The following is a 23,996-nucleotide window of genomic DNA, read 5'->3' as shown; positions in this document are numbered from 1 at the left end:
CTCTCCTCTTTCCTCATCTCCTCTCTCCTCTCTCCTCTCTCCTCTTCTCCTCATCTCCTCTCTCCCCATCTCCTCTCCTCTCTCCTCTTTCCTCATCTCCTCTCCTCCTCTCCTCTCTCCTCCTCCTACATGTCTCCTCTCTTCTCTTTCCTTGTCTCCTCTCTCCTCTCTCCTCTTCTTCTCGTCTCCTCTCTCCTCAGGTTTCTTGCCCCTCGCTTTAACAGGAAGTCGCTGCTGTCGGCCATAACTGATAATTAGAACAGTCAGTAACATTCTTGTCCCGTCTCCTCCAGCAGAGGGCGCTGTGACCATGACACCCTCCGTTCCTCTCGCCTTGGTCGGCCTCCTCCTCCTGAGTCTGGTCTCCTCTCAGACCATCAACTATTCTGTGGAGGACCTGACCAATAGGAACGCAGACTTCGCTGCTCAGCTGTACCGTTCTGTCTCCAGTCGTACCGACGACAACGTCTTCCTGTCCGTCTTTACGCTGTCCACAGCGCTGTCGGCGCTGCTCTGCACTGCCAATGGGCCGACACAGGACCAGCTGCTGCAGGGACTCGGCCTGACTGGACTGGACCCACAGACACTACCAGGTACGCCAGAGGGGTCAGGGGTCACCATTCAGGACTCAGAGGTCACCTGTTAGGGTCAGAGCAGGACTTCAGACTTCTCTATTCTGGCTTTTAACTGTGAGGTCTCAGTCGGTCTATGCTGGTCTCAGATTTGTTTCAGGCTCTGAGGTCCGCTGTCCTGCAGGGCAGCATAGTCATGAACCTGCAGCAGGGCGTGGCCATCTTACCCTCCAGCAGCTTCCAGGTGTCATCAACATACCTGGACCTGGTTCAGACCAAGTTTGGGGGGAATGCTCAGAGTCTGGCCTACACTTCGCCACAGGAAACTGTTGACACTATCAACCGCTGGGCCCAGGACCAGACTGGAGACCGAATCCAGGAGCTGGTCACCAACCTGGACTCCCAGACCCAGCTGCTGCTCGCCACTGCTGCCTCCTATCAGAGTACGTATCTCCTGTCAGAGGGTGAGGTCACCTACCTGAACACAGGATCATCTATCAGGAACATGTCATCTGTTGGATGGTCACCTGTCTGTTGAAATAAAGTTGAAATAAAGTTTTGTCTGTGTTCCAGCCCGCTTCAGTCCTTCCTTTAACTCCTCGTTAACTCAGGACGAGCGGTTCTACGTGGACAGGTATCACGTCGTCATGGTTCCCATGATGTTCCGGGCTGATAAGTACTTCCTGGCGTACGACCGCTTGCTGAAAGTTGGTGTGCTGAAGCTGCCGATGGCGGACGGTACGGCCATGTTGGTTCTGCTGCCTGATGAAGACGTGGACATCAGCACCATCGAAGAAGAAGTGACTGGAGAGAAGATCCGGGCCTGGATCAGACAGCTAAAGAAGACGTGAGATACCTTCTCTCTGTTTTCTTTCCTCCCTTGCTCTCTCCTTCCTTTACTCCTTTCCTTCATCTTATCTTTTCCCTTTTTTCATCATCCTTCCTTAATTCCTTGACTCCTCCTTCCTCACACTTAGTTTTTTCTATAAAAATGTGTTTGATTCTTTTACCCTTTCAAATTAAAGCTGTCTGCCTATTGCCATTTTATTTTGTAAACAGGAAGTTGGAGGTGCAGCTGCCTCGCTTCCTGTTGGAGCGTTCCTACTCTCTGCGCAACGTCCTGCAGACTCTCAGCATCACTCAGGTGTTTCAGGATGACGCTGACATCATCAACATGGGTGGAGACAAAGGACCCAAACTCACACAGGTGAGTTGTTGTTTTACTGTCATGTCAGAACAAAGCAGAGCTAAAGAGGCTAACATTGTTAGCCTGGAGTTGATGAAGATGTGTCAATGAAGACTTATTGATGAAGACATATTGAGCATATCTGACAGGGCAGCATGGCAGTCTCTCTCTGATACACCAGTTTTATATTAAACTCATATTAAAACTTATTGCTGTATTTCATGTTTCGCGTCTTTTATTGTGAAAGTCTTCCCGTTTTACCTCTGACCTGTTTGTTTCTCGTCCACAGGTCTATCATAAATCGGTCGTGTCCGTTGATGAGAGCAGCGATGACATCACCGCGGGAGGCGGAACGAACACCTTTTCCACTCTCCCTCCTCGACTGACCATCAACAGACCTTTTATTTTCATCGTCTACCACCAGGCGACCGGCAGCGTACTGTGCATGGGCCGCGTCATCGACCCCACCAAGAAGTAAAATGAAGCCCTGCCCACCTGAGTTACCGTTGTTACACCTGTAAAAATGCACTTCCTGTTTACAGACAATAATTCAAGCCCTGGATTCATCAGAACTTCTTTGTTCGTCAGTCTGTGATCAGGTTGATTTTGATGTTAAACTGGGATGAAATCATTTACAGGTTAAACTGTACCTGTTCACCTGTTTACCTGCTAACCTGAGGCTGCAGGAGGGATCTGTTGGTTAATGACGCCCCCTGCTGGTGACACCTGACAGTCTGACCGCCAGATTCACTAAAGAATTGCGAACACAGTCATCGGGTTGATAGAAATTCTTCAGTCTTCAGCTGACTGAAGGCTGAAGGCTGCCCTCTATAGGACAGATGATTAATATTAAATATTTAATAAGTAATTAATATTAAATCCAGGGCTTGATTTGGTCTGTGTCTGCCTGTTACGCCTCTCTGGCTCTGAATGCTCTACAACAAAACAAATATAGTAAAAATTTGTGATAGTACAACATCGCATATGAGTATTCTCAGTAGTACTAATAGTACTAGAACTGGTCGTAGTATTAGTACATATTAGTGGTAAACTAGTTTCCGGCCTGACACTGAGGCTGCTGGTTATTTTATGTAACTCTGTTTTGTTGCATATGGATGATGCTCTGCTCTGCAGGTAAAGATGAATAACTACTGATAAACTTATGATATCACTTCAGCTGTTTAGCAAATGTTAGCATGACAACTACCATCATACATATGTACTATATATATAAAGTTCATGACTGCAGCATACTAATTGTATTCAACTATTTAAATATATGTACTGTTAAACATGTGTGTACCACCTACAGTTAAACATTAAACATTAAATATCATTTTTTCCCTAATGAATCTGATGTAACGGCTCCGACACACAGCGACAGCACAGTTTCCAAAACAATCAATGCTTTGAACGATTACATCGTACGAACCTGTTCGACCGCTGAGTTAAGTCCTGTGACGTGAGCATTTACCAAACCAATCACATGTCAGCAGTGAAACTACTAACCAAAAACAACACACCACAACAGTTTGTATATGTGACTTTACTGAACCAATCAGGTGACAGGATGAGCTCATTAGAACGCACAGTACTCAGAAAATAGGTCACACTGTCTCTGAACAGATGATGTCCTGTTGCATTCTGGGTAATCTTCTGAAGTATTATTCGTCCTTTCACTTGTGAAGCTGCTGTTTTAATGGCCATCACTCCCTGACTGCTGATTGGCTGATGGCCCAGTGGGGGTACAATGACATCATCATCTTCAGTCTCGCCCTGATTGGACACTAAAAGAGTTTGACTTCCTGTTTCTGTGAATTAAAAAGAAAACAGCACATATATCATCTGAAAACAGTGAACTCAAATCTGACTTTCTGCTCTGGGGAGAAATTTGACAGGTTTAAATAAACACAACAGAATTAGATCAAGAAAGAAAACTGGATTAAATCCTGATAATCTAGCACTAAAACAGGGAAAACAGGATTGAATTGAAGCACAGTCAGTGCTGAAACAAGAGAAAAACAAGTTTAAACCAGAATTAAGTCTGAGCTCAACAATAACAGGCCTGAAGCAAGGTGGAACTAGGACTACAATGGCTACAAATACAGGTACAGCTAAAACAGAACAAAATGGACCAAATCCAGGAAATGAAACAAGGTAATCTAGGGTTTGACGTGGGTAAATGTAAGGCTAGAGAAAAGCAAATTAAACCTGGATTAAACAATACCATGACAAAATGGGGATCATCCAAGATAATACCAGGATAGCTCAGGTTAGATCAGGTTCAAATCTGGATCAAACAAAGGGAAGCTAGAACTAAAACAGTGTAAACAACAGATTTAACTAAGACAAACCAGACATTAACAAGCCTAAACCAGAGTTAATGTGGAATTTAACAAAAACTGGTTTTAATGGGGTTAGACCGCATCACGGCAATAAACTGGAACCTTGATTAAAAGTTCATTGGTTGGGAGGACAAAGGAAGATAATACAAGGTTAATACTGCGTATAAGTAGGACTAAAGTTTAAACAAGTGTTTAATCAGGCCAAAGCCAGATTCATGTCTGGGCTAGAGAATTACAAGGCAGATGTGGTTAGGACAGGTTCAGAAGGGGATGAACCAGGTCAAAGCAGTAGAACCACAAGAGATTAAATGGCAACATTTGTAAATGTATATAATGAATCCAGAGGGTTTGTCAAACCCTCCTTGAATTGAGGATTGTCTCAGATAAAGGACAAGGTAAATAATGATTCATGAAGACCCCTGTGATTGGTCAGAAAAAGGTTTGTTTAGGGGGGCAATCCCTGACCTGGTCTGGGGGGTTACAAACTGTAAAGCACCATAAAAACCATGCGGGATCATTAACCCATAGGGTTCTTCTACCAGAACATTTAAACAAGAACTCACATCGACAGCTTTCTCGACTGGTTGTCCTTCACCGCACAGCCCCGGTCCATTGTTTTACTGCGCTGGTCCAGGGTACTGGTCCTATGGTCTCTCTGGTCCAGGGTATTGGTCCTATGGTCTCTATGGTCCAAGGTATTGGTCCTAAGGTCCCTCTGGTCCAGGGTACTGGTCCTATGGTCTCTATGGTCCAGGGTACTGGTCCTATGGTCTCTCTGGTCCAGGGTACTGGTCCTATGGTCCAAGGTACTGGTTCTATGGTCCATTGTACCGGTTCTCTGCTCCATCATATTGTTCCTGTGGTCCATGTTACTGGTTCTGTGGTCCAGTGTAATGGTTCTATGATCTCTCTGGTCTAGGGTGCTGGTCTTGTGCTCCATTGTACTGCTTCGATGGTCCAATGTGCTGGCCCGGTCAAGGAGGCTTGTGGTGTTGCTGCGGATAAGAACTGGCATGGACGGGGTGGACTGGGTTGCCATAGTGAAATGGGCGGTCCTCAAGGAGTCGTCTATAAAACACAGGTGATGTCTGAATAAAGGCAATCACATGGAGTGTCCTCCCTACAACTACTACTACTGTATGTAAGGAAGTGGTACCTTTACTTGATATCATGGAGGACTTCCCAGGTCCAGACGTACTGCTCAGCTCTTTCACTTTCCTGGAACACAGAACCAGAAAACAAAGCATTCAAACACATGAAGCTTTTTTTGTCAACTTTTGAACATCACATGACAGTAATTAACCAATAAACCTCCACAAAACCAGGCATGTTTGGGGTTCCTCATGTTACCACACTCCTAGAGTTCAGAAGACATTATGTGAAAGGGATCTTCATCAGGCAACTTTGTCATGTTCCCAGTGTCTGCCCTAAGTATTGATGGGTCTGCCCAGAGGTCTAATGGGTCTTCCCGGGGTCTAATGGGTCTGCCCAGAGGTCTGATCAGTCAGCCCAGGGTCTAACGAGTCTGCCCAGAGGTCTGATCGGTCTGCCCAGGGTCTAACAAGTCTGCCCAGAGGTCTAATGGGTCTTCCCGGGGTCTAATGGGCCTGCACAGGGTCAAATGGGTCTGCTCAGAGGTCTGATCAGTCAGCCCAGAGTCTAATGGGTCCGCCAGGAGGTCTGATGGGTCCTTCCAGGGATCTGATGGATTCTCCTCTGAGCTCCTCTCTCTGCCTCTAAAGTTTAGTCCAGACACCTTGACAAGCAAACTTCAGCTGCTTGATTCCACCACCTCATTCTTTTAGTCAGCACCCACAGACCACAGGACCACAATTGAGGACTGGAGCAGTGACCAGACTACAGCCCAGAGATTCAGATATCCACTGTGGATCCATAGTGGTCTGAACTACAATAGTCCAGTTTAGCATAATCCTAACCTTTGAAGAAGACCCTGAGATTCTGACAGTGACAGTTAAATTGACAGAAGGTTCTTACAGAGGTCTGTCTGAGTTGGTGGATTTGGATGTTGTTGGCTGACTGCTGAGGGACCGACTCCGCGACAGTTTAGCCTTCCTCATCTCTTTACCTGCACAAAGAACAAACATCATCGTCATCACATGGTTTGTATTCAGTCTAAGATTTGAGCATGTTACATCCACTTCGGTCTAGTACATATCAAACTCGTTCCATAAATGTTCAAACTAAACCACATGACCAACACATATCAATGATCACCTGAAGGAAATAGAACTGTGTTTCTCTACGGTCTTTAAACCCGACCTAACTGACCTGTTTTCATAACCGACAACATTAACATCACCATTGAAGGTGAGTCTGTGAATTTCTGCTTATTGCCACATCCGGCAGTCATTGAGGAAAATGATCCTTCATTTGTGTTTGGGTCAACCATATGTAATTTGATGAATTGTTAAAACAGAAATGAAAGATTTCATGGAAGGTGCGCTGAAAAGGTCTCGATGACGGTTCACAGGGAGAACATTTTCACACAACATGGTCTTACCGGAGGAGGACAAAGTGGCTCCAGACGAGGACACAGACATGGATTTGGTAGCAGATAAACTGGTCTTACTGTCTCTTCCTGTCAAACAAAGACAGTTCACAGCTGAGTTAGACAAAATGAATCCGAACTGTTCCTTTTCCTTCATGTTAATATCATGTCAGGCTTTATGTTTGCTCACGTTTTCTCTCTGTATGTTTTTCAGAGTTCAGTTTCCCTTCACTTTGCTGGCGCTCCAGCTGTTCCTGACAACAGAGAATATATCAATTAAACAAGTCAGAGAGATTAAGGCTGAACATCATCTGTTAGGTTCAGACTCACCATCTCCAACAGCAGAGTCTCCTCCTTCTCCTTCTTCTGGTCCAGCAAATCCCTCTCCTGCCTCTTGTGAAACTACAAAGACACAACAAACAGAAGATCAGTGGTGAAACAAAACACTTGATTTAATTCTACAGTTTAGTCCTTTGTGTAAAAACTGCTTACAGGCTCTGTGAGGTCCAGTTTGTCTAGTTCCAACACTGTCTGAAACATTATGAACACAGTTAGTCCATCATTGATTGATTTTCTCAAAGACACATTGAGCTTTCTAATGGCAGCTGTTGAAGGTCTCAGGTGGGGAAGATGTTACCTTGCGGATGGTGGCCACCACGTCCTTGTCCTTCTCTCTGCAGAGGAGTTTCTGCACGCAGAAGTCGAGCTGCTGCAGCAGCTGCTTGTCAGCTGGCAGACGCAGTGATGAACGCAACTTGGGCAACAACTGACACAGCTTGTACCTGACAGACAAGTGAACAGACAGGTGTTAGTTCTGATGTCAGAGGGACAGTTGGTTTGACCTGCCACACTGGACAGAACGGTCTCATAACTACCTGACATTGGCGACGGGGTCGTGGACCAGCTCAAGTGCCGGGATCAGGAAGTGTTTGTTGAAGTATTTCCTGGAGAAAACCTCAGTGGCTGTTTCACAAACGTCGAGGAACCTCAGACGGTTCCAGTAGCTCCGCCCCTGAGCCAGGTCTGATGATCAGAAACACAACCAAATGAAACGAGATGAAACTAGATGACTCGCCAACAATCAGTCTGACAGCCATCAAAAGGTCCTGTCACACTGTTTGACATTTTCAAACGAACTTATCAAACAGTCTTCTGACACGTACTCAGTAGCCCTTTTCATACACTCCACATTATCTCCGCAGCAACGGCTTGCCAATTTTCCACGTGTTTTTTCACATAGAACAAAGCAGCTCTGGCATAAAGCTGCACCATGATGCTGGGAAACACATTGAAAAAAACACACAAACGCCATATGTGTTTCCCAGCTGTCCTCCTGTTAATCTGAACATGAACCTGTTGACAGTTTATTATCATATGGATGCTGTTATAATGTGTTGTGATTGAGATCCTGAGCCACCAAACATCCTAAAAAGTGATAAAGTTACGTTTTCTTCTCTAAATTACATAACTAAATAATCGCCATCAGTAAACTGGACGCTGTCTGACTCTGGAGGGCTGACCGTAACCATGACAACAGTAACTCCAACAACACAGTGGTGGAAGGAGACATGTGGTGAGTGTTTTTCTGGGCAGAAATGTGGCGAAGAGTCAGTAGGACAGACAAAATGACAGACAGGATGACAGACACTTGACATACATCTGTGGTATTTTTTTTTCCTCATATAAGTTGCCAAAGACACTTCTAGTTACCACATGTTGTTTGGTCCTGTAACGTTGCTCTGTTTAGTTATCAGAATGTGAACACCATCAGACCGACATGTCCTCGCTCCGTGCTGCCAGCTTATCCATTCACACAGATGCCGGCTGCAGCTCTGAAACTACCTCCGGAGGCGAAACTATCACATAAAGGACGATGCTGAGAATTGGCGCATGATTCCCACAATCAATGGGCAGTGTGAGTGGGGCTACTGCCTCTTTTAGACAGGAATTTAGGCGTTTGATGGATTTAAAATTCATCACATGAGGTAACCGGAGTCCACTGCTCAACTGGACATCACAGTCACAGGCTGAAGGACAGCAGTATTCAAACCTTGGATCAGTCGTTCCATCATCTCCTGTCGCTGCTCCTGTTTCCTGTTGTAACGGAGGAATGTGCAGAATGTTCGAGCTGCTTCCTTCTGAACTGGCAACACCTTCTGCAACAACACCAACCAGAGAGAAGGTTACCTGTCTGTTCACCTGCCCTTCATGTTCTATTGTTGCATCATTTGGAGTGCTTTTGTGCTGACGTTGGTGGTGAGGATGATGAAGATGCGAGGGGAGAAGCTCTGGTGCAGCAGTTCTCCAGGCAACAGTCTGGCTAGACAGCTGTAACGTTGAAGCAGCTTCTCATGCAGCCGCCAACGCAGAGAACATCCGACCTTCTGCTCCGCCAACAGGAGGGCTGACAGCAGCTCCGGGAACTAATGCGGAACCACAGGAACCAGAGGAAAACACAGAGGTGAACACGGAGGAGAACACAGAGGAACCAGAGGAGAACACAGAGGTGAACACAGAGGAGAACACAGAGGAACCAGAGGAGAACACAGAGGAGAACACAGAGGAACCAGAGGAGAACACAGAGGTGAACACAGAGGAGAACACAGAGGAACCAGAGGAACACAGAGGTGAACACGGGGAGACACAGAGGAACCAGAGGAGAACACAGAGGTGAACACAGAGGAGAACACAGAGGAACCAGAGGAGAACACAGAGGTGAACACAGAGGAGAACACAGAGGAACCAGAGGAGAACACAGAGGTGAACACAGAGGAGAACACAGAGGAACCAGAGGAAAACACAGAGGTGAACACAGAGGAGAACACAGAGGAACCAGAGGAGAACACAGAGGTGAACACAGAGGAGAACACAGAGGTGAACACAGAGGAGAACACAGAGGAACCAGAGGAAAACACAGAGGTGAACACAGAGGAGAACACAGAGGAACCAGAGGAAACACAGAGGTGAACACAGAGGAGAACACAGAGGAACCAGAGGAGAACACAGAGGTGAACACAGAGGAGAACACAGAGGAACCAGAGGAGAACACAGAGGAACCAGAGGAGAACACAGAGGTGAACACAGAGGAGAACACAGAGGAACCAGAGGAGAACACAGAGGAACCAGAGGAGAACACAGAGGTGAACACAGAGGAGAACACAGAGGAACCAGAGGAGAACACAGAGGTGAACATGGAGGAGAACACAGAGGAACCAGAGGAGAACACAGAGGAACCAGAGGAGAACACAGAGGTGAACACAGAGGAGAACACAGAGGTGAACACAGAGGAGAACACAGAGGTGAACACGGAGGAAAACACAGAGGAACCAGAGGAAAACACAGAGGAACCAGAGGAGAACACAGAGGTGAACATGGAGGAGAACACAGAGGTGAACACGGAGGAGAACAAAGAGGTGAACACGGAGGAGAACAAAGAGGAACCAGACCAGACCACAAAGGAACACAGAAGAATTAGAGAAGAACACAGAGGAACCAGTGGAGAACACATGGAAACCAGACCAGAACACAGACGAATGGGACTAGAACACAGAGGAACCAGAACAGAACACAGAGGAACAAGAGGAGAACACAGAAGAATGCAAAGGAGAACACAGACAGTGTTTCCCACAGAATCAGACTTTAACTCTGCTGTCCAGCTGGGTGCTGTAGAGCATGTGCACTCGAGACTTTCGCCGACTGAGTCGGCTAACTTCCCGTGTAGCGCTGAGCTAACTTTGAGAGGACTTTGATGGAGATAAAGCGCAATTCTGACAGTAAAACAAGTCATTTTGCGGGGTCATGAGGCTTTATTACCTTTTTACAGACGCGTCTTTCACAATGTTAGCTTTTAGGAAAAAGTCCCCGGTGCATCACATGACGATGTAATGACACGGCTCCGCCTCAACAAACACTGGCTTCATGGCCTGGCGCTCTTTGTGGGGGTTTGATCTCTACGGTGCGGCCAGCCATCTTTTCTGCAGAGAAAGTTACGGTAAAGCCTACTGTGTTAAATAGTCCTCCTCCTCTTCTTTGTTGGTTTTACCGGCGGACTAAATATCACAAGCCATCCACTGTATCATGGTATATGACATCATGCTGTTCACTGACGGCTGCTGACTTCAGTGAGTGAGAAAGAGACGCAGATCAAAAAAAATAAATCAATATGTGGCAGCAAATGTTGATATTGTGGCGGACTGCCACACATAAATGAATGTGTGGGAAACACTGCAGAGGAACCAGAGGAGAAAACAGAAGAGAACACAGACAAACCAGAGAAGAACAAAAAGGAGAACAGAGGAACGAAAACAAAGAGAAAGATCTCAGGAGAGCCAAAGGAACCACATTAACACGTTTTGTGACTCGTTTTTGTGGTGGAGGTTTATTTTCCCACCTTGTTGTCCAGTGTCAGGTTCTCTCCTCTTGAAAGAACCGCCTCCAAAGTGTCCTCCAGGTGGTTCATGAGAGCGTCCAACACCTCAACAACAACAACAACATCAGTAAAAGCTTCATGTGACATCAACCCACAAAACAAACATCTAAAAACCAAAGATCTGTGCTGCTGAGTGATGATGTAGGAAGCTGATTTCAATGAACAGGATCGATATGTTAAAATACAAAACTATCAGGATAAGATAATCAAGAAAGAATAAATGCCAATGTTCTGTCATTTCAAAGCCAAAATCTCGACTGAGACAACCACATGAAAACACATGACACTCATGATTGGTTGGGCAGTGTTGGTGGTGGGCGTGGCCTCTCACCTCCAGAGCATCGTCCTGCAGCAGAGCGAGGAACTCTTTGTGGACCAGATGGACGTTTGATCCAAGCAGCTTCACCACCTGACAGGAAGAGGTGGTGTCAATCATGAGACATCCCAGAAGACAGACCAGAGTCTTATAAACGACAGGCTGATGTACAGAGCTGTGCTTTTATTCTGAAAGTCTGCAAATGTACTGTCAGAGAATTGTAAAATTCAAGAACTTCTACTTTGTGTTTCATATTTAATTAACCATTTTTAAATCATGCAGCTTTATTTCCCAACAAGGAACCTGAAGATGGTGATGTCTGTGTGTCTGTCCAGCACCTCACAGCTTCAGAATTCACCCTGAGAGCATATAAATGTTCCTCTGGGTAACTGTGGTTATTATCTGACCTGGTGGAAACTGGCTGCAGCACTTCGCCGAACGCTGACTTCTGGGTCACAACAGAGACTAGAGAAGGACGGGTAAAGCTCTGACAGGAAGTGTGTCGACTCAGAGAACACCACCATTGCCTGGAGAGAGAGACAGAGAGCAGGAGGTGACATCAGTGGTCTGGAGGGTTGAAGACTCAAGGTTAGTGTCCATAGGATCCATTGCTTTCACGCTTCCCATTCATTGTCTCTGGAGAAAGTCGTGCAATGCATTGTGGTTGAATTCTGGCTACTTGCTACAAATCAGGGGCGCCCGGCGCAGCGTGACACCTCTGGCAACTTGAGAAACACTAAAGTTTAGTTAAGAAGTCGAGCCGAGACACTTAATGTGGTTGTGTTAATGTGAGGACAGATTCAGCAGCTGTAGCATTTATCTCCTAACATGTTCATTTCACTGAACTTTTTTTTAACATGATGAAAGTAGAGAAAGTTTCCAAATGAGCCGCTATGTTTGATTCGAATGAAATCCCTGAGCAGCTGCCTACGAGTGGCCTTCATCCATCAGGTGCAGCCATTGAGTTTTTGCATGGTTGTGGGAGGGTGTAGCCTGTTCATGTGTGCAAAACTGGGAGCATCGAGTCAAATGACCCGTGTGTTTCTGTGTCTACCGGCAGGTTGTAGCAGCAGTTGCAGCGGATCAGCGTTGACTCAGTGCCATCAGTCTGGTTCCCCTCAGTCTGCAGTCCAGCGACACACAGCACCTTAAACTTCTGCAGCAACCGACCCTTCTGCTCGTCTGACAGAGAGCCTGAGACACAACCACTCATCAGACACACAACGACTCATCAGACACACGACTCATCTGACACACAACACTTTAGTTACAGTAGATCTGACTGTACTGTCTCTGCTGTGTGACACCATGTTGACTCTCACCTGCCAGGCCGCTGCAGAGCTTCCCAAACTGGAATGACAAAGATGCCAAGACAGCTTCGTCCGCCTGTGACGACACCTCGCACACTGACATCACCAGAGGAACCACGACATGGAGTCTGTCATCTGAGAGAGGAGGGGGTGGATGTTTACAGAGACCTGACTGCTGACAGAGGACGGTGTGGCTGTGTCAAGCTGTATGCTTTGTTCAGTTTGAGGAAATCTGACACCATGCAGACATTTACTGACCACAGGTCTGCATGCTGACTCACCACCGTCCATCATCTCCATCAGGTTGATGATGGTGTCAAAGGCAGCGAGGCGGACGCTGCTTTCCTCGTCATCGGTGAGCTCCACCAGTTCAGGAAGCAGTTCAGTCCTGGTGTCATCCACCCTGAGGGAGTCACAGGTAACACACTGTCTCACCTCAGCAGACATTTGTTTGTGTTTGTTTCAGTCAGCGTTTGTTGATGTTTACCCCGTCGCTCTGGCAATGCTCTCCAGCTGACGGCACATACAGGACCGGACCTCAAACTCCACGTCCTGACACAAGGAACGCACCAACGGCAGCAGCTCCTTCTTCACTCTGAGACACAGAAAACCAGGTGTGTACAGTGTGCAGTACAGTGTGTACAGTGTGCAGTACAGTGTGTACAGTGTGCAGTACAGTGTGTACAGTGTGTAGTACAGTGTGTACAGTGTGCAGTACAGTGTGTACAGTGTGTAGTACAGTGTGTACAGTGTGTAGTACAGTGTGTACAGTGTGTAGTATCGCATGTGCAGCTCACATTTGAGAATCGAATTTGCAGGCCACTTTCCCTAAGATGCGACAGCTTGCCAGACGAGCCTGAAGAGAATGAGACAGCTGAGACTGATATAGGAGAGGGTTCAGCACCTGCAAAGAGACAGACAGGTAGACAGACAGGTACAGAGAGAGAGACAGGAAGCAGACAGAGTCAGCTGGGAATTGAAATCCCCCGAACAGCGAGACAGGTTGATACAGGTAGAGGTGAACAGAAAGAAGTGGATGTAGAACTAAGGCAGGTAGACGGGTATAAAGGTATATAAACAGGTAGAGAGACAGGTAACAAGAGAGAGACAGGTAAACATGTAGAGAAGGAGGAAGTAGTGCAGCACTGAATAGAACCATGACTGAAAACCATGCACATGTATTGATCATTAATCAATGAGCAGCTGGTTGGTGTAGATCAGCAGGTGTGATCACTGTACCTCCTGTTTGATGGTCTCCTTCGGTAGAGCGTTGATGGCCGACAGCAGAGTCTCCAACCAGGCGTTGCTCACCACTGTCAACAGACACAGCAACGTTAATGCTAACGTCAACATCAACATCAGTGCCAACGTCAACATCAACGTCAAGAAGAACGCCAACATCAACGCCAACATCAACGCCAACGTCAACATCAACGTCAAGAAGAACGCCAACATCAACGCCAACGTCAACATCAACGTCAAGAAGAACGCCAACATCAACGCCAACATCAACGCCAACATCAACGCCAACATCAACGTCAAGAAGAACGTCAACATCAACATCAATGTTAACGTCAACATCAACGTCAACATCAAAGCCAACATCAACGTCAAGAAGAACGCCAACATCAACGCCAACATCAACGTTAACTTCAACGTCAAGAAGAACGTTAACTTCAACGCCAACATCAACTACATCGGCTACAACATCACTATAAAACATTTACATCAACCTCAACATCAATACGATATCAACACTGACATCAACAGGTGTTGTTACCTGTGTGTCTGAGGTTCAGGTGTTGTTACCTGTGTGTCTGAGGTTCAGGTGTTGTTACCTGTGTGTCTGAGGTTCAGGTGTTGTTACCTGTGTGTCTGAGGTTCAGGTGGTTTTACCTGTGTGTCTGAGGTTCAGGTGGTTTTATCTGTGTGTCTGAGGTTCAGGTGTTACCTGTGTGTCTGAGGTTCAGGTGTTCATGTGCTGTTACCTGTGTCACGGTGGTTCAGGTGTAGCAAGACCGTCTTCAGGATGGAGTAGGTGTGGGTGTGGATCAGGATGATGTCATCCTGTAGGATGGTTAAAAATGACCCTGCTGCTGCCAGCTGGATTTCTGCTCCGGCTCCGTTCAGAACCTCCTTTGTCAGACAGACAGGACACATTACCTGTTGACACACCTGTACAACGCACGTGAGTGACAGTCCACATCCTGCCCACCTGTGACTGCCTTCACACTGATATTACTGACATACTGTCATACTGTTGTCGATGTACGTACCCGAACCTTTGGTACTACACGCCGAAACGTCTCCGCTGGATTTTGGCGGACGAGGCTCGGCAGGTTACTGATGACACTCGCTCTCTGCACCTCCTGACCCACGCTGAGCAGGTACAGCAGGAAACATATTTCAGGTGAGAACACTTCAAATGAAACCCTGAGGGACTCTACCACTGACACCTGCACAGGAACTCATCTGGATTTGGATCTGAACAGTCTAATCTGTGCTCTCAGGTGTTCACATTCAGTTTCTCAGGTAACATCAGGTGTGATCAGTTCATGTCCAGAATCCTCTTTTCAGCTCAGGATCTCTGGATCCTGCAGCTTCAGTCCTAATTGTGTTGCAGATTTGAGCCCAGACACTGAATGAGTTCAGTGAACTAGTTTAGATCCTCTGGGAGGAGACGACTGTTTCCTTCACTGTTTCACTGATTCAGAGTTTAGTGGGTCAGAGGACTGCTGCTCTGTTTCTGCAGCACAAATGACTTCCTCCGCCTCAACAGAATCCTTAATACTAAGAACAGATTTTTAAAAAATGTATTTAGCATTTAGCAGTGACGTTTTGTCAGTAGGATCACTGCTAGATGTCTCTGACCCTCGTCTGTCAAGCTCTAATCAGTTAATCTTTTTGTCCAAAAGGACGTTTGTGCCAAATTCCCTCCAGGTGACCCTGAGATATTGTGTTCACAAGAACTGGATGGGCGAACAACCAAAGTCTGAAAACATAAACTCACAACTGTGAGCGGCGTGAAGCCATGAACAGCCAATCACGTGTGACCACTGGCAACCTTTTAGATTTTTCTCTCTCTAAAAGAAATTAATTCGGCCCAACTTTAGCTGATCTGAACAAGCTACAGATGTATAAAACTATGACGTCATGCTACATGGTGACATTAATATCCAAAAATCATCCAGAGGCCTGAAGACTGCTGTTTGTGTCTGACACCAGAGGTCAAGTAGACAGCTCTTACCTGAGCAGGTAGACAGCTCTCTCAATGTCGTTCAGGTCTTCATCCACAGTCAGCTGATCGATCTCCTCGGCTGTCTGACAGGAAACAGATAACACAGTTAAACAAGTTGGGACCGCGAGAAGCACCGGTTTGTGAGAAACCTGCTCAGATAATTTCAGCGGCTGCTAGGCGACAAGACAGACTTCATATTGGCACAATCCAAAGTGAGCTAACACTGAGATCAGTGAGGTGTGCTGGACCTCCTCTGGAGACCAGTCGGTTCTGAACTTGTCCAGCTGGTGCTGCTTCCTGTCCAACAAATAACAAAGAGTCTAAGGTTGTAGTTTAATGTCAGATGTTACCGATTAGACCTGTCAGCTTCAACCAACAACACCTGTCAGTTCCAACCAACAACACCTGTCAGCTCCAACCAACAACACCTGTCAGCTCCAACCAACAACACCTGTCAGCTTCAACCAACAACACCTGTCAGCTCCAACCAACAACACCTGTCTGCTCCAACCAACAACACCTGTCTGCTCCAACCAACAACACCCGTCTGCTCCAACCAACAACACCTGTCAGCTCCAACCAACAACACCTGTCTGCTCCAACCAACAACACCTGTCAGTTCCAACCAACAACACCTGTCTGCTCCAACCAACAACACCCGTCTGCTCCAACCAACAACACCTGTCAGCTCCAACCAACAACACCTGTCTGCTCCAACCAACAACACCTGTCAGTTCCAACCAACAACACCTGTCTGCTCCAACCAACAACACCTGTCAGCTCCAACCAACAACACCTGTCTGCTCCAACCAACAACACCTGTCAGTTCCAACCAACAACACCTGTCTGCTCCAACCAACAACACCCGTCTGCTCCAACCAACAACACCTGTCAGCTCCAACCAACAACACCTGTCTGCTCCAACCAACAACACCTGTCAGTTCCAACCAACAACACCTGTCAGCTCCAACCAACAACACCTGTCTGCTCCAACCAACAACACCTGTCTGCTCCAACCAACAACACCCGTCAGTTCCAACCAACAACACCCGTCTGCTTCAACCAACAACACCTGTCTGCTCCAACCAACAACACCCGTCTGCTCCAACCAACAACACCTGTCAGCTCCAACCAACAACACCTGTCTGCTCCAACCAACAACACCTGTCAGCTCCAACCAACAACACCTGTCTGCTCCAACCAACAACACCTGTCAGTTCCAACCAACAACACCTGTCTGCTCCAACCAACAACACCCGTCAGCTCCAACCAACAACACCTGTCTGCTCCAACCAACAACACCCGTCAGTTCCAACCAACAACACCCGTCTGCTCCAACCAACAACACCTGTCAGCTCCAACAAACAACACCCGTCTGCTCCTACCAACAACACCCGTCAGTTCCAACCAACAACACCCGTCTGCTCCAACCAACAACACCCGTCAGTTCCAACCAACAACACCCGTCAGCTCCAACCAACAACACCTGTCAGCTCCAACCAACAACACCCGTCTGCTCCAACCAACAACACCTGTCAGCTCCAACCAACAACACCCGTCTGCTCCAACCAACAACACCCGTCTGCTCCAACCAACAACACCTGTCTGCTCCAACCAACAACACCCGTCAGTTCCAACCAACAACACCCGTCTGCTCCAACCAACAACACCTGTCAGCTCCAACCAACAACACCCGTCTGCTCCAACCAACAACACCCGTCAGTTCCAACCAACAACACCCGTCTGCTCCAACCAACAACACCCGTCAGTTCCAACCAACAACACCCGTCAGCTCCAACCAACAACACCTGTCAGCTCCAACCAACAACACCCGTCTGCTCCAACCAACAACACCTGTCAGTTCCAACCAACAACACCCGTCTGCTCCAACCAACAACACCCGTCTGCTCCAACCAACAACACCTGTCTGCTCCAACCAACAACACCCGTCAGTTCCAACCAACAACACCCGTCTGCTCCAACCAACAACACCTGTCAGCTCCAACCAACAACACCCGTCTGCTCCAACCAACAACACCCGTCAGTTCCAACCAACAACACCCGTCAGCTCCAACCAACAACACCTGTCTGCTCCAACCAACAACACCCGTCTGCTCCAACCAACAACACCTGTCAGCTCCAACCAACAACACCCGTCTGCTCCAACCAACAACACCTGTCAGCTCCAACCAACAACACCTGTCAGCTCCAACCAACAACACCCGTCTGCTCCAACCAACAACACCCGTCTGCTCCAACCAACAACACCTGTCAGCTCCAACCAACAACACCCGTCTGCTCCAACCAACAACACCTGTCAGCTCTAACCAACAACACCTGTCAGCTCCAACCAACAACACCCGTCTGCTCCAACCAACAACACCCGTCTGCTCCAACCAACAACACCTGTCTGCTCCAACCAACAACACCCGTCTGCTCCAACCAACAACACCTGTCAGCTCCAACCAACAACACCTGTCAGCTCCAACCAACAACACCCGTCTGCTCCAACCAACAACACCTGTCAGCTCCAACCAACAACACCTGTCTGCTCCAACCAACAACACCTGTCAGCTCCAACCAACAACACCCGTCTGCTCCAACCAACAACACCTGTCAGCTCCAACCAACAACACCCGTCAGTTCCAACCAACAACACCTGTCAGCTCCAACCAACAACACCTGTCTGCTCCAACCAACAACACCTGTCTGCTCCAACCAACAACACCCGTCTGCTCCAACCAACAACACCCGTCAGTTCCAACCAACAACACCTGTCAGCTCCAACCAACAACACCTGTCAGCTCCAACCAACAACACCTGTCAGCTCCAACCAACAACACCCGTCTGCTCCAACCAACAACACCTGTCAGCTCCAACCAACAACACCCGTCTGCTCCGAACAACAACACCCGTCAGTTCCAACCAACAACACCCGTCTGCTCCAACCAACAACACCTGTCTGCTCCAACCAACAACACCCGTCTGCTCCAACCAACAACACCCGTCTGCTCCGAACAACAACACCCGTCAGTTCCAACCAACAACACCCATCAGCTCCAACCAACAACACCCGTCAGTTCCAACCAACAACACCTGTCAGCTCCAACCAACAACACCTGTCAGCTCCAACCAACAACACCTGTCAGCTCCAACCAACAACACCCATCTGCTCCAACCAACAACACCTGTCAGCTCCAACCAACAACACCCGTCTGCTCCGACCAACAACACCCGTCAGCTTCAACCAACAACACCTGTCAGCTCCGACCAACAACACCCGTCAGCTTCAACCAACAACACCTGTCAGCTCCGACCAACAACACCCGTCTGCTCCAACCAACAACACCTGTCTGCTCCAACCGCCCCAGGCCAACAGGACCAGACTCGTTTCTTTACTGACCCCAAGACATCAAAAATGGAATCAACACTCAAATCTGATAACCACTGCTGAATAAGTTTAGTAACTTTGGCCCAAAATAAGGTTCAAGACGTGCACATGCAACAGTTTCACAACACCAACTCCTTTACGGCTCAGTCCAGACGGCCGTGACGTGGCGCTGTCAGCTCCTCCAGTCAGAGCAGATTATTGTTTAATGTTTTTGGTATACCTGTGGGCCTTTACTATGTGTCCTAAAACCTTTGAGGACTTCTCATGTGTAGTGTCAGCAGGTGATTCTGCCCTGACATCTAGTTCCACTGCCTCAGTGTTAGAGCCTCTGAAGTTCCTGTGATGTGACCAAACATGTCAGCTTTGGTTCTTTAAAACATAAAACCTGAGCAGAGAGGCTTATTTCTGCTGGCATGGGAATCTTTTGTAGGCTATTATAATTTGTTTCACATACACCATATGTTGGTTTATTTAACGCTGAGTTAAATGAGTATAATGAGTAGAAGTAGTTGCTAAAGCAGTAGTTTTACAAACTACATTTCTCCAGGAGTAGAAATGTAGTTTGTTCAAACTGCTGCCAGGCTGAACTACATGTAGTTTTACAAGCTACGCTTCCAAAGTAGCTTCACCAACACTGATCACAGGACTGAGTTTATTCACTTTGATAAGAAATAAAATACACACACACACACACACGCACACACACACACCAGTCACAATCCATCCAATCAGCTCTGTTCCCCTGTCTGTGTGAGTGTGTGTGTGAGTGTGTAGGAGGAGACGGGGGTGTGTGACTGCGTCGTCATGACGTCGGGGTTTCTCCCATATGTGGCCCCCGCAGGCTCCACCCACCCCACGTCATCGTCGTCATTAGGCCCCGCCCCTTCCACCCACACTGTTTGAGGTGAGGAGGAGCAGGAGAAGGAGAAGGAGCAGGAGTGTGTGTTGCAGGATTTGTTTCCATCTCAGATTTCTGACGTAAATCATGAAAAAGTTTTGACTTAAAGAAACTTTATGTTTATAACAAAGTGATCAATAATCAGAGTCGGACAGTAAAAACTGGTCAGTTTGAGGAAATCCAGGAAATGAGTCCCCGCTGAACATTGTGATGTCACAGTCAGCTCACCTGGAAGCCCCGCCCACTTCAGAACATTTATAAACTGGGACATCAACAGAATATGTATTGTTAATTCTTCTGATTATCAAAACATGTCATCATTAATTTGTCAGCAGACTTTATTCCCATTAAATTGTCGTGATCAATGGACTGATTGATCATTTGTAGAGTTTCAGCTTCACGTCTGTGAATTTCTGATTTTGTTGTTCCACGTTAAACTGAAACATTTGGACAAAACAGAAAGACTCAACATGATCTAACTAATTTAGGTTTACATTAGAGATGACAGTCAGTTAGTATTATATCATGATTATTATCACTATTATTGCTGTTGTGTTTTATTAATGGTTAATTATTCTTTACTAACAGGTCAGCTGTTCAGTGTGAGCGGAGGCTGGAGAGGTGTCAGTTCATCTCCTGCTGAGGAGCCATTGAGCAAAGTGAATCCCAAACTGCTCTGACTCCTCTCCATACATTAACATGGGCTGTTAATAAAAGTCCTGTTACGTGTGTGAAAAGAGATCGATAAAGTTTCTTTTCATGGTTTAAACTTCAGTTCATAATGAACCATGTGTAAAGATATATATGTAATATATATATAATATATATGTATGTATATATATATATATATATATATATATATATATATATATATAATGTATATAACAACAGCAGCTGTCATGAGATGTGTGTGTGTGTGTGTGTTTACAGCACTGACAGTAAATATATATATTTATCTCATTACAAACTGCTCAGAAAGTGATTGAGAAGTGATGTATTGATACATTCTGATCGGATTCATTGTTAATCACATTTTGACTGCAGGTAGAGCTGCTGTGTGTGTCTCACTGCAGACAGGCAGACAGACAGGCAGACAGACAGGCAGACAGACAGACAGAAACTGCGTCATGCTGCGCACATAGCGGGTCTCCCCTCTGCTTCCTGCATGGAGGCAGCTCATCTTCCTCCCACTGACTCACAACATGTCCCATCATCAGCGCCTTCATCATCATCATCAGCACTTCACATGACACATGTGTTAATCACATGATCTGCAGCTTCACGTTAATTACAGCAGGAGGTGTGAAAGGTACCTTGAGACTCCTGCGGATCGGCCTCTCGATGAAGGCGAGCTCCTGCAGCTCCTCCAGCGGTCCGAACAGCAGGCTGGACGGGTTCATCCTGCTGGAGAACATCTGCTCACTGGAAATCTCCCAGTCGGTTCTGGTGGTTAGTGGGAGAGCAGGCGGCGGACCTCAGTACCAACCATCCCTGATGAAGAGCAGAGGGAGGAGGGGGTGGAGGAGGAGGAGGAGGAGGGGGGGGGGGGGGGGGGGGGGGGGGGTCCCACTGTCACCAACCGTTTCCAAGGAGATCCCTACTCGATCTGTCCGGGGTGGGTGGGGGGACGTCACTCCAGACTCCGTTTAAAATTCCACGAATTTAAAAGAATCTTCGCTCATCCACGAATAAAACGACGTGTCGGAAATTAAACTAAGACATGAAACAAATGATCAGAGTCCAGTGTTCCGTTCGGCGCACATTCAGTCCTCCCACCGGCGACCGCTTCTCTCAAATATGCACATTTCTGTCGAACATCTGTTGAATAAAATATCTCAGCACGTTAGAGAACAGATCCCACAGCCCGCCGCTGGATCCGCTCTCTCCTACGCGGATGAAACACTAAACTAGACTCCTTACAAAAAAATGGACGTTTTATCGTTCACTTCCAAAGTAGTAGACTGAGCACTTGGTTACGGCAGAAAACCAAAGACTGTCGGACACCCGAGACATCAGTGCACATTTCGGCGGATGTTCGGAACAGCAGACATGATACATGTCCTCAGAATCCATCTTTTATTCGGTGGTCTCGTCCTGAGCTGTGCGGAGGAAACGACACGCAAAACTCATATGACGTATTCACGATTTAATAAGAACGAGAATGAATGAAATCTTTTACCTGAACACATCAACAGGTCCATTTAAATAAAATCCCACCTGCGGTCCTGCTCGGTACCAACGTCACGCCGAACTACGTTCAAATGGAACGAGACAAGAATAATCTGTGACCCAAAAAACATCCACAACATGAGACATTAATAGATCCGACCCACTGAGGACGGAACCAGAGATTATTTTAATAAAATGTCGATCTTTCTGAACCCAGATTCGTCTAGTCGCTCCCACACAGAGGGCGGTACCGAGCTGTGGAGCAGGAGACGAGTTGAGAGTTCATCTGTATGAACATGAAGCTCACATGAATTCTGGTGGACTCACATGAAGCCCAGTGGACTCACATGAAACCCGGTGGACTCACATGAAGCCTGCTGGACTCACATGAATTCTGGTGGACTCACATGAAGCCTGCTGGACTCACATGAATTCTGGTGGACTCACATGAAGCCTGCTGGACTCACATGAAACCCGGTGGACTCACATGAAGCCTGCTGGACTCACATGAATTCTGGTGGACTCACATGAAGCCTGCTGGACTCACATGAAGCCCAGTGGACTCACATGAAGCCGAAGCCGTACGATCAACTCAAATATAAACAAGTGGGCACCCTAAACCTAAACCTGGATCAGAACCTCTGTGAGGCTGCAGAACAACACGTTGGACAATGATGAAGAAATTGGGACATCCTTGGAGGAGAGTTGGTTATGCTTTGGGAGGAGGATTGGTTCTGTTCTGGGGAGAGAGCTGGTTCTGTTGGGGAAAAAGGACTGGTTCTGTTCTGGAAGGACAGCTGTTTATGTTCTGGAAGAAGGACTGGTTCTGTTCTATGAGGAGGATTAGGTCTGTTCTGGGACGGGAGCTGGTACCGTTTTGGGAGGAAGAATGGTTCTGTTCTGGGAAGAGAGCTGGTTCTTACCTGGGAGGAGGATTGGTTCTGGTCCAAGAGAAGAGTCAGACTGGCTTCAAAGCTGTTTCTGGAGGTGTTTGCATGGGGATATTCACAGCTACCCTGTGGTGGCGTGACATGGGGGGAAAAAGCATAGCATTAAGGCTATGGTTAGCTCCCGCCTGGCACACCCTCTAATTTTGGGTACAGATTGGCCTGGGTTTAATAAGTTAGTGGGGCAATGTGTGGGGGTGTATTCACAACTTGCAGGGACACCAAATATGTGTGCGGGGTCAGTGGTGACGCAAGGTTGTCCGACGCTGCAGATGGGGAGGTGGAACCGGTGTTAAGGCCCCCACACACCGCCCAGACGTCCAACTGCCTTATCCGACCACTCTCCGACCACTCCGTTGCCTCTTGTCTGACCTGTTCGGCAGAAAAGTTGCATTGAACACACCGCTTCGACGTGCTGCCTACGCCACAGTAGTGTGTACGTTCTGCGCTTGCGCAAGATGCAATAAGCGGGTGGCGCTTGTGTTGTGAGTTGTAAACGAGAACCTTATGCACGCAACTCTCTTTACTTTCGTTCAAAACGAAACTTAACTATTTCCGATAAAAACAGCTGCATACTAAACATGCAGCGAGGCATTACCAGACGAACAAGAATTAATTCGTCCTGAACGGACAGAACAACTAGTCTGTGCCAGTACTGCAAAACATGAAAACGGGGAATGACGGAA

General features: G+C 47.2%; 2 protein-coding genes across 8 annotated transcripts in view; one reads left to right on the top strand and one right to left on the bottom strand.

The window, feature by feature from the left end:
- The window catches only part of serpina10a (serpin peptidase inhibitor, clade A (alpha-1 antiproteinase, antitrypsin), member 10a), a 4,082-nt gene extending 976 nt beyond the window's left edge, over positions 1 to 3,106 (top strand). Inside the window, exons 2-6 of one of the 2 annotated variants that reach the window (XM_030404333.1) lie at positions 297 to 593; positions 722 to 1,015; positions 1,146 to 1,419; positions 1,632 to 1,779; positions 2,048 to 3,106. In XM_030404333.1, the coding sequence (XP_030260193.1) occupies positions 311 to 593; positions 722 to 1,015; positions 1,146 to 1,419; positions 1,632 to 1,779; positions 2,048 to 2,236 (1,188 nt within the window). In that variant the 5' untranslated portion in view covers positions 297 to 310 and the 3' untranslated portion in view covers positions 2,237 to 3,106. Of the gene's footprint in view, positions 1 to 293; positions 594 to 721; positions 1,016 to 1,145; positions 1,420 to 1,631; positions 1,780 to 2,047 lie in introns of both variants that reach the window. The other variant, XM_030404332.1, reaches the window with a different exon arrangement.
- A 178-nt stretch (positions 3,107 to 3,284) lies between these two features.
- ppp4r4 (protein phosphatase 4, regulatory subunit 4) lies at positions 3,285 to 22,701 on the bottom strand. 6 transcript variants are annotated; one of them, XM_030404323.1, is made up of 26 exons: positions 22,374 to 22,700; positions 21,508 to 21,685; positions 15,915 to 15,988; positions 14,944 to 15,046; positions 14,656 to 14,842; positions 13,907 to 13,980; positions 13,465 to 13,571; positions 13,155 to 13,262; positions 12,949 to 13,070; positions 12,680 to 12,802; positions 12,412 to 12,551; positions 11,765 to 11,884; positions 11,373 to 11,450; positions 11,003 to 11,086; positions 8,862 to 9,035; positions 8,663 to 8,768; positions 7,488 to 7,635; positions 7,250 to 7,394; positions 7,105 to 7,143; positions 6,943 to 7,014; positions 6,803 to 6,860; positions 6,625 to 6,702; positions 6,099 to 6,189; positions 5,260 to 5,321; positions 4,667 to 5,171; positions 3,285 to 3,569 (listed from the first exon to the last, which is right to left on the bottom strand). In XM_030404323.1, the coding sequence occupies exons 2-26, from the start codon at positions 21,607 to 21,609 to the stop codon at positions 3,524 to 3,526; spliced, it is 2,946 nt and encodes a 981-aa protein (XP_030260183.1). In that variant the 5' UTR covers positions 21,610 to 21,685; positions 22,374 to 22,700; the 3' UTR covers positions 3,285 to 3,523. The 6 variants fall into 6 exon arrangements, with proteins under 6 accessions (XP_030260183.1, XP_030260181.1, XP_030260182.1 ...); XM_030404321.1 differs by having other exon boundaries at positions 6,803 to 6,866; positions 22,374 to 22,699; XM_030404322.1 differs by having other exon boundaries at positions 6,803 to 6,866; positions 14,950 to 15,046; positions 22,374 to 22,699.
- Positions 22,702 to 23,996: the final 1,295 nt, after the last annotated feature.

Source organism: Sparus aurata, chromosome 22 (genome assembly GCF_900880675.1).
Source record: "Sparus aurata chromosome 22, fSpaAur1.1, whole genome shotgun sequence".
In the NCBI taxonomy this organism is placed as follows: domain Eukaryota; kingdom Metazoa; phylum Chordata; class Actinopteri; order Spariformes; family Sparidae; genus Sparus; species Sparus aurata.
Note: the sequence above shows the minus strand (reverse complement) of the source record. Positions and strands in the feature narration are given on the sequence as shown.

Bases quoted from the DNA above. Each gene is read 5' to 3' on its own strand.
- ppp4r4 (XM_030404321.1), bottom strand. From the start codon at position 21,609: ATGTTCTCCAGCAGGATGAACCCGTCCAGCCTGCTGTTCGGACCGCTG. The intron at 11,087-11,372 runs GTGAGAGGCCAC...GTTGTTGTTGAG, and splicing joins TGCAGGACGATGCTCTGGAG to GTGTTGGACGCTCTCATGAA. The intron at 5,322-6,098 runs GTAAGAACCTTC...TCTGTGTTCCAG, and splicing joins ACCAACTCAGACAGACCTCT to GAAAGTGAAAGAGCTGAGCA.